The sequence below is a fragment of the Sebastes fasciatus genome, chromosome 7, assembly GCF_043250625.1.
Source record: "Sebastes fasciatus isolate fSebFas1 chromosome 7, fSebFas1.pri, whole genome shotgun sequence".
NCBI classification, from domain to species: domain Eukaryota; kingdom Metazoa; phylum Chordata; class Actinopteri; order Perciformes; family Sebastidae; genus Sebastes; species Sebastes fasciatus.
This window is the reverse complement of record NC_133801.1, coordinates 375,045-384,038: the sequence shown is the minus strand read 5'-3', so window position 1 is coordinate 384,038 and position 8,994 is coordinate 375,045. Positions and strand designations below refer to the sequence as shown.

The following is an 8,994-nucleotide window of genomic DNA, read 5'->3' as shown; positions in this document are numbered from 1 at the left end:
CAGTACTTGGTGTATTGCAGTACTTGGTGTATTGCAGTACTGGGTGTATTGCAGTACTTGGTGTATTGCAGTACTGGGTGTATTGCAGTACTGGGTGTATTGCAGTACTTGGTGTATTGCAGTACTGGGTGTATTGCAGTACTTGGTGTACTTGGTGTATTGCAGTACTGGGTGTATTGCAGTACTGGGTGTATTGCAGTACTGGGTGTATTGCAGTACTTGGTGTATTGCAGTACTTGGTGTATTGCAGTACTGGGTGTATTGCAGTACTTGGTGTATTGCAGTACTGGGTGTATTGCAGTACTGGGTGTATTGCAGTACTGGGTGTATTGCAGTACTTGGTGTATTGCAGTACTGGGTGTATTGCAGTACTTGGTGTACTTGGTGTATTGCAGTACTGGGTGTATTGCAGTACTGGGTGTATTGCAGTACTTGGTGTATTGCAGTACTTGGTGTATTGCAGTACTGGGTGTATTGCAGTACTTGGTGTATTGCAGTACTGGGTGTATTGCAGTACTGGGTGTATTGCAGTACTTGGTGTATTGCAGTACTGGGTGTATTGCAGTACTTGGTGTATTGCAGTACTGGGTGTATTGCAGTACTTGGTGTATTGCAGTACTTGGTGTATTGCAGTACTTGGTGTATTGCAGTACTTGGTGTATTGCAGTACTTGGTGTATTGCAGTACTGGGTGTATTGCAGTACTTGGTGTTGTGTTGGTAACTGCTGTCTAGTCCTCCTCCTCTGAGCCGTTCTGCGCATGCGCAGCCGTGTTTTCGGGTGGAGTTAGCCGTTAGCATCGTTAGCATCGTTAGCACTGAGCTAACCAGCAGCAGGGTGTAATGGCGGCCTCGCTGTTGCTGGGCTCTGTGGACAACAGCGGACTGAACAGCGGACTGAACAGCGGACTGAACTTCCCGGTGGGAGGCGGGACCGGCGGCGGCACCGGGAGTGTTCTGGTGGGGAGTACCGGACCGGGACCGGTCTGGAACCGCTCTCTAGACCGGGCTCTGGACGAAGCCTCGGCCACCGGGAGCCTGAACCTCAGCGGCCGGAAGCTGAAGGAGTTCCCCCGCAGCGCCTCCAACCACGACCTGACGGACACCACCAGGGCCGGTGAGACAGACCCGCTAGAGACCCGCTAATGACCCGCTAGAGACCTGCTAGAGACCCGCTAGAGACCCGCTAATGACCCGCTAGAGACCTGCTAGAGACCCGCTAGAGACCCGCTAATGACCCGCTAGAGACCTGCTAGAGACCCGCTAGAGACCCGCTAGAGACCCGCTAATGACCCGCTAGAGACCTGCTAGAGACCCGCTAGAGACCTGCTAGAGACCCGCTAGAGACCCGCTAGAGACCTGCTAGAGACCCGCTAGAGACCCGCTAGAGACCTGCTAGAGACCCGCTAGAGACCCGCTAGAGACCTGCTAGAGACCCGCTAGAGACCCGCTAGAGACCTGCTAGAGACCCGCTAGAGACCCGCTAATGACCCGCTAGAGACCTGCTAGAGACCCGCTAATGACCCGCTAGAGACCTGCTAGAGACCCGCTAGAGACCTGCTAGAGACCCGCTAGAGACCCGCTAGAGACCTGCTAGAGACCCGCTAGAGACCCGCTAATGACCCGCTAGAGACCTGCTAGAGACCCGCTAGAGACCTGCTAGAGACCCGCTAATGACCCGCTAGAGACCTGCTAGAGACCCGCTAATGACCCGCTAGAGACCCGCTAGAGACCCGCTAATGACCCGCTAGAGACCCGCTAGAGACCCGCTAATGACCCGCTAGAGACCTGCTAGAGACCCGCTAGAGACCTGCTAGAGACCCGCTAGAGACCCGCTAGAGACCCGCTAGAGACCCGCTAGAGACCCGCTAGAGACCCGCTAGAGACCCGCTAATGACCCGCTAGAGACCCGCTAGAGACCCGCTAGAGACCCGCTAGAGACCCGCTAATGACCCGCTAGAGACCCGCTAGAGACCCGCTAATGACCCGCTAGAGACCTGCTAGAGACCCGCTAATGACCCGCTAGAGACCTGCTAGAGACCCGCTAGAGACCCGCTAATGACCCGCTAGAGACCCGCTAGAGACCTCCTAGAGACCCGCTAATGACCCGCTAGAGACCTGCTAGAGACCCGCTAATGACCCGCTAGAGACCCGCTAGAGACCCGCTAATGACCCGCTAGAGACCCGCTAGAGACCCGCTAATGACCCGCTAGAGACCTGCTAGAGACCCGCTAATGACCTGCTAATGACCCGCTAATGACCCGCTAATGACCTGCTAGAGACCCGCTAGAGACCTGCTAATGACCCGCTAGAGACCCGCTAATGACCCGCTAGAGACCTGCTAGAGACCCGCTAGAGACCTGCTAGAGACCCGCTAGAGACCTGCTAGAGACCCGCTAGAGACCTGCTAGAGACCCGCTAATGACCCGCTAGAGACCTGCTAGAGACCCGCTAATGACCTGCTAGAGACCCGCTAGAGACCTGCTAGAGACCCGCTAATGACCCGCTAGAGACCTGCTAGAGACCCGCTAATGACCTGCTAATGACCCGCTAATGACCCGCTAGAGACCTGCTAGAGACCCGCTAATGACCCGCTAATGACCTGCTAGAGACCTGCTAGATACCTGCTAGAGACCCGCTAGAGACCTGCTAGAGACCCGCTAGAGACCTGCTAGAGACCCGCTAGAGACCTGCTAGAGACCCGCTAGAGACCTGCTAGAGACCCACTAGAGACCCACTAGAGACCTGCTACAGAGACCCGCTAGAGACCTGCTAGAGACCCGCTAGAGACCTGCTAGAGACCCGCTAGAGACCCGCTAGAGACCCACACAGAGACCTGCTAGAGACCCGCTAGAGACCTGCTAGAGACCCACACAGAGACCCGCTAGAGACCTGCTAGATACCTGCTAGAGACCTGCTAGAGACCCGCTAGAGACCTGCTAGAGACCTGCTAGAGACCCACACAGAGACCCGCTAGAGACCTGCTAGATACCTGCTAGGGACCTGCTAGAGACCCGCTAGAGACCTGCTACAGGAGCTTTTAATTTGGTCACTTCAGGACACTTCCTGTTGGGGGGGTACAACAGGAAATACATGTTACCGTGGTGATGTGTACTTCCTGCCAGCCAGGTGCTGATCCCTTCACAGCTGGTAAATATAGATACAAGTACTGAGTGTACTTAGTGTAGTACTGTGGGTCAGAGTGAAGTACTGAGTGTACTTAGTGTAGTACTGTGGGTCAGAGTGAAGTACTGAGTGTACTTAGTGTAGTACTGTGGGTCAGAGTGAAGTACTGAGTGTACTTTGTGTAGTACTGTGGGTCAGTGTGAAGTACTGAGTGTACTTAGTGTAGTACTGTGGGTCAGAGTGAAGTACTGAGTGTACTCTGTGTAGTACTGTGGGTCAGAGTGAAGTACTGAGTGTACTTAGTGTAGTACTGTGGGTCAGTGTGTATTATGAGCAGGAAGGTAAACGGGTGTTTCTGTGAGTGGAATCTGGTGGCTGTGTTCTGTGAGTGGAGTCTGGTGGCTGTGTTCTGTGAGTGGAGTCTGGTGGCTGTGTTCTGTGAGTGGAGTCTGGTGGCTGTGAGGAGAGCACATTAACTGTGTGTGTTGGTTGTTAATAGATTCTAACAGCTGCTGAAGTCTCTTCTGATTTGAGTCATTTTTAACTCCAAGTTCAGCTGTTAGACCAGAAAACATCTCATCATATGATGGAGATGTTTTAGACTAAATGTGTTATTTTATGTAACCTAAACTCTGTGTGTGTGTGTGTGTGTGTGTGTGTGTGTGTGTGTGTGTGTGTGTGTGTGTGTGTGTCCGCCCAGATGTGTCTCGTAACCGGCTGGCGGAGCTCCCTCTGGAGGTTTGTCTCTTTGTGTCTCTGGAGAGTCTGAACCTGTACCAGAACTGTCTGAGGTCTCTACCAGACAGTCTGCTCAACCTGCAGGCCCTCACCTACCTGAACCTCAGGTAACACACACACCTACCTGAACCTCAGGTAACACACACACACACACACCTGCACCTCAGGTAACACACACACCTGCACCTCAGGTAACACACACACACACACACACACACACCTGAACCTCACGTAACACACACACACACACACCTGAACCTCAGGTAGCTAGCTAACTAGCCAGGTCTGGAGACAAACTATATCACGGTGATGTTTCCTCTCTCCTCGTCTCCTCGTCTCCTCGTCTCGAGAGAGGACGTGAGGAAGCCAGTTAAAGTGCTGAGAAGGACCCAGAGTGTCTCCTCGATTTAAAGGTGACAACTATCACTGGAGTACTGTCATACTGAAGGACACTCAACTCTGTCTCCCTCTCCTCCTGTCTCTCTGTCCTGTTTGTCTCCCTGTCCTCCTGTCTCCTCTCCTCCTGTCTCCCTGTCCTCCTGTCTCTCTGTCCTGTCTATCTCCTCTCCTCCTGTCTCCCTGTCCTCCTGTCTCTCTGTCCTGTCTGTCCTCCTGTCTCTCTGTCTCTCCGTCCTGTCTGTCCCCCTGTGTGTCCTCCAGTCGGAACCAGCTGTCTGTCCTCCCCGTGGTGGTCTGCAGTCTTCCTCTGAAGGTTCTGATCGCCTGCAACAACAAGCTGGTGTCTCTCCCAGAAGAAGTGGGACAGCTGAGACATCTCACTGAACTGGTCAGTACCGGTCTCACTGATCACCCCTAGTTATTGATCATCACTTATTGATCATCACTTCTTGACGTCCCCCTGCAGGATGTGAGCTGTAATGAGATCCAGACTCTCCCGTCTCAGGTGGGTCAGCTGGAGGTTCTACGAGACCTGAACATCAGGAGGAACCACCTGGTCCGACTGCCTCCAGGTACACAGTACACATCTATATCTATATCTATATCTATATACCTGTGTGTGTATTACTACCTCATATCTATACCTGTGTGTGTATTCAGAGCTGGCCGACCTCCCTCTGGTGCGTCTGGACTTCTCCTGTAACAAAGTGACCTCCATCCCCGTCTGTTACCGACAGCTCACACAGCTCCAGACCATCGTCCTGGACAACAACCCTCTGCAGACGCCACCTGCACAGGTACACACAGGAAGTGACCTCATGAGTGTCCAGCTACAGGCCTAACGTCTGCTGAATGTCTTCTCTCTCTCTCTCTGTGTGTGTGTAGATCTGCATTAAAGGGAAGGTCCACATATTTAAGTATCTGAACCTGGAGGCCAGCAAGACGACCCCTGACCTCCCAGACTACGACAGACGACCTTTGACCTTCAGCTCCTGGTCAGAACTATTCACGATTTTACAGATCTTATTGTCAGTGATGTCGTGTGTGTGTGTGTGTGTGTGTGTGTGTGTGTGTGTGTGTGTGTGTGTGTGTGTGTGTGTGTGTGTGGAAAATCAGCCATACGATACATAGTATCCTAGTACCTAGTACTTCCGGGTTTAGTTCTTGTAGTTCCTAGTTTAGTTCCTGGTTTAGTTCCTAGTTTAGTTCCTGTAGTTCCTTGTTTAGTTCCTGTAGGTCTTAGTTTAATTCCTGTAGTTCCTAATTTAGTTCCTGTAGTTCCTGTAGTTCTTAGTTTAGTTCATGTAGTTCCTAGTTTAGTTCCTGTAGTTCATGTAGTTCTTAGTTTAGTTCCTGTAGTTCCAAGTTTAGTTCCTGTAGTTCTTAGTTTAGTTCCTGTAGTTCCTAGTTTAGTTCCTAGTTTAGTTCCTGTAGTTCCTTGTTTAGTTCCTGTAGGTCTTAGTTTAGTTCCCGTAGTTCCTAATTTAGTTCCTGTAGTTCCTAATTTAGTTCCTGTAGTTCCTGTAGTTCTTAGTTTAGTTCATGTAGTTCCTAATTTAGTTCCTGTAGTTCCTAATTTAGTTCCTGTAGTTCTTAGTTTAGTTCCTGTAGTTCCTAGTTTAGTTCCTAGTTTAGTTCCTGTAGTTCCTTGTTTAGTTCCTGTAGGTCTTAGTTTAGTTCCTGTAGTTCCTAATTTAGTTCCTGTAGTTCCTAATTTAGTTCCTGTAGGTCCTGTAGTTCTTAGTTTAGTTCCTGTAGTTCCTAGTTTAGATCCTGTAGTTCTTAGTTTAGTTCCTGTAGTTCCTAGTTTAGTTCCTGTAGTTCTTAGTTTAGTTCCTGTAGTTCCAAGTTTAGTTCCTGTAGTTCTTAGTTTAGTTCCTGTAGTTCCTGTAGTTCTTAGTTTAGTTCCTGTAGTTCCTGTAGTTCTTAGTTTAGTTCCTGTAGTTCCTTGAGCTGATGGAGTCGTCCATCAGAGCTATAAATGACACAGTTAAGAGAATAAGCAGCAGCTGCATCTCTTCACTGGTTTATGAGCTAAACACTGATCTGAGCTTCCTGCTGATCCTTCACAATAAAAGCCCCGACCAGTTAGTGTCTCTGCTGGGATGTCATGTGACTAACTGTCTGTGTGTGCCAGTGTTGATGAGCTGTACCCCGGCCGGCCGTACGGAGCGCTGGACTCTGGCTTCAACAGCGTCGACAGCGGAGACAAGAGATGGTCGGGCAACGAGGTGAGACACTTGGCATGTCCTGTCCTCTGCTTCCTGTCTCGCTGTGAGCTCACTTCCTGTCTGTGTGTGTCCAGCCCACAGAGGAGCTGTCAGAGCTGCCGCTGAGAGTGGCCGAGATCAGCAGAGAGCAGAGACAGAGAGGAGGAGGAGGAGGAGGAGGAGGAGGAGCTCTACTGGCTAACGGAACACGTGAGTTCATCACGACGGATGAAAATTACATTATTAAAAGAAAACTGAATGAATTTTATGATGGAGTCTGTCTCTCTGTCTGTCTCTGTCTGTCTCTCTGTCTCCACCAGATGTGGAGTTGGAGCAGATAGACTTCATAGACAGCTGTGTGAGGGGGGAGGAGGAGGAGGACGAGGGGAGGAGTCGAGGCGGCGGCGGCGGCGGCGGCGGCGGTGGGGACAGGGCCAGCCTGAGCTCTCAGTTCATGGCCTACATTGAGAGACGCATCACCAGAGAGGTAGGAGCTCCGCCCACTGACCTGAGGTCACCTGAGGTCACTCGGCTTCACTCTGAACGAGTCATGTTTAGATAGTTTTAGAACGTGATCGTAACGCTTTAACGCTAAATTGTTTTAACGCCACAAATTTCTTCAACGCGTTAACACAGTGGATCTTTTAGAGGTCGTAGCGGCTCAGTTCTAAAGCTAGAGTGAAGATCCTGGTATCACACATACATATATATATATGTATATATAGATATATATGTAGATATGTATATATAGATCCTGGTATCATCTGAGACTAGAGAACCTGACGAATCCATCGGTACCAACCATGTCAGACTAGCTGGTCATGAAGGAGGTTAAATAACGCTCCAAACTGTCATGTCCATGTTCAAAGAGGTCCCTTGACCTCTGACCTCCAGATCAGTGAATGTAAATGGGTTCTATGGGTACCCACGAGTCTCCCCTTTACAGACATGCCCACTTTATGATCATCACATGCAGTTTGGGGCAAGTCATAGTCAAGTCAGCACACTGACACACTGACAGCTGTTGTTGCCTGTTGGGCTGCAGTTTGACATGTTATGATTGGAGCATATTGTTTTATGCTAAATGCAGAACCTGTGAGGGTTTCTGGATCAATATCTGTCATTGATCTGTGTTGTTCATTGATTTACAGTAATAAATATATACATACATTTACATAAAGCAGCATATTAGTCCACTCCCATGTTGATAAGAGGATTAAATACTGGACTGATCTCCCTTTAAGGTTCATTTAGAACAGATACAAAATGTGGGATTAAATATTGAAATGGACTGACAGCCCTAGTTAGTTTATTTTGTAAAGCTCTGTTTGACTTCCTGTTTGTGTGTCCAGGGTTCTCCGGTCAAAACCAACTCAAGGACAGAAGACACGAGGAGACTACACAGGTACTCTAGTACTACTGAGTACTACTGACTGACAGACAACATGCTGACTGTACAACACCTCTGAGCTGTCTCACATCCTGTCTCTCTGTCTCTCTGTCTCTCTGTCTCTCTGTCTGCTGTCTCTCTGTCTGTCTGTCTGTCTGTCTGTCTCTCTGTCTCTCTGTCTGTCTGTCTGTCTGTCTGTCTGTCTGTCTCTCTGTTCTGTAGGAGTGTGGTTGATGGAGTCCCAGCGCCCTCTAGTGCTCAGAGCCAGGTAACACCTCCTGCTGCCTGATACAAACATCACTTCATGATTTACACCATCAACAACAAATCACAGCTACTCCTGTCCATCTGTCTGTCTGTCTCTCTGTCCATCTGTCCATCTGTCTGTCTGTCTCTCTGTCTCTCTGTCTGTCTGTCTGTCTGTCTCTCTCTCTGTCTCTCTGTCTGTCTGTCTGTCTGTCTGTCTCTCTGTCTGTCTGTCTGTCTGTCCCCCCCCCTCAGAGAGGAGGTGTTGTTGGTTCCGGGGGGGTGGAGAAGATGAGGAGGGAGGCTCAGCTCGCTGCTCTGAGGTACGACGAGGAGAGACACAAGAACCGATCTCTGCAGAGAGACTCCGTCACCAGCTACACTAAGGTACCAGTCTAACCAGTCACACCCCAGTCTAACCAGTCACACCCCAGTCTAATCAGTCACACCCCAGTCTAACCAGTCACACCCCAGTCTAATCAGTCACACCCCAGTCTAATCAGTCACACCCCAGTCTAACCAGTCACACCCCAGTCTAACCAGTCACACCCCAGTCTAATCAGTCACACCCCAGTCTAATCAGTCTAACCAGTCTAACCAGTTCACACTAACAGTTGTTGTTGTTGTTGTTGTTGTTTTTCAGCATAAAGCAGCTCAGAGTCCAACAAAGTCCAGTCCAGAAAGCGAGGTGAGTCTCTCTACACACCACTGTTAAGCTTTGTTTATACTGGAACGTGACACGGTGGTACAAGATGGCATGGCATGACACCATGGCATGACACCATGGCATGACACGGTGGCATGACACAGTGGCGTGACACCATGACACGGTGGCGTGACTCCATGACACGGTGGCATGACGCCATGACACGGTGGCGTGACACCAT

General features: G+C 50.1%; 1 protein-coding gene across 2 annotated transcripts in view; it reads left to right on the top strand.

The window, feature by feature from the left end:
• The first annotated feature begins 777 nt into the window (after positions 1-777).
• The window catches only part of lrch3 (leucine-rich repeats and calponin homology (CH) domain containing 3), a 25,061-nt gene continuing 16,844 nt past the window's right edge, over positions 778-8,994 (top strand). The window contains exons 1-13 of one of the 2 annotated variants that reach the window (XM_074640853.1): positions 778-1,115; positions 3,825-3,969; positions 4,523-4,649; positions 4,728-4,833; positions 4,922-5,058; positions 5,147-5,256; positions 6,399-6,492; positions 6,567-6,681; positions 6,792-6,958; positions 7,824-7,876; positions 8,084-8,129; positions 8,363-8,494; positions 8,751-8,795. In XM_074640853.1, the coding sequence (XP_074496954.1) occupies positions 842-1,115; positions 3,825-3,969; positions 4,523-4,649; positions 4,728-4,833; positions 4,922-5,058; positions 5,147-5,256; positions 6,399-6,492; positions 6,567-6,681; positions 6,792-6,958; positions 7,824-7,876; positions 8,084-8,129; positions 8,363-8,494; positions 8,751-8,795 (1,551 nt within the window). In that variant the 5' untranslated portion in view covers positions 778-841. The remainder of the gene's footprint in view (positions 1,116-3,824; positions 3,970-4,522; positions 4,650-4,727; positions 4,834-4,921; positions 5,059-5,146; positions 5,257-6,398; positions 6,493-6,566; positions 6,682-6,791; positions 6,959-7,823; positions 7,877-8,083; positions 8,130-8,362; positions 8,495-8,750; positions 8,796-8,994) is intronic. The other variant, XM_074640854.1, reaches the window with a different exon arrangement.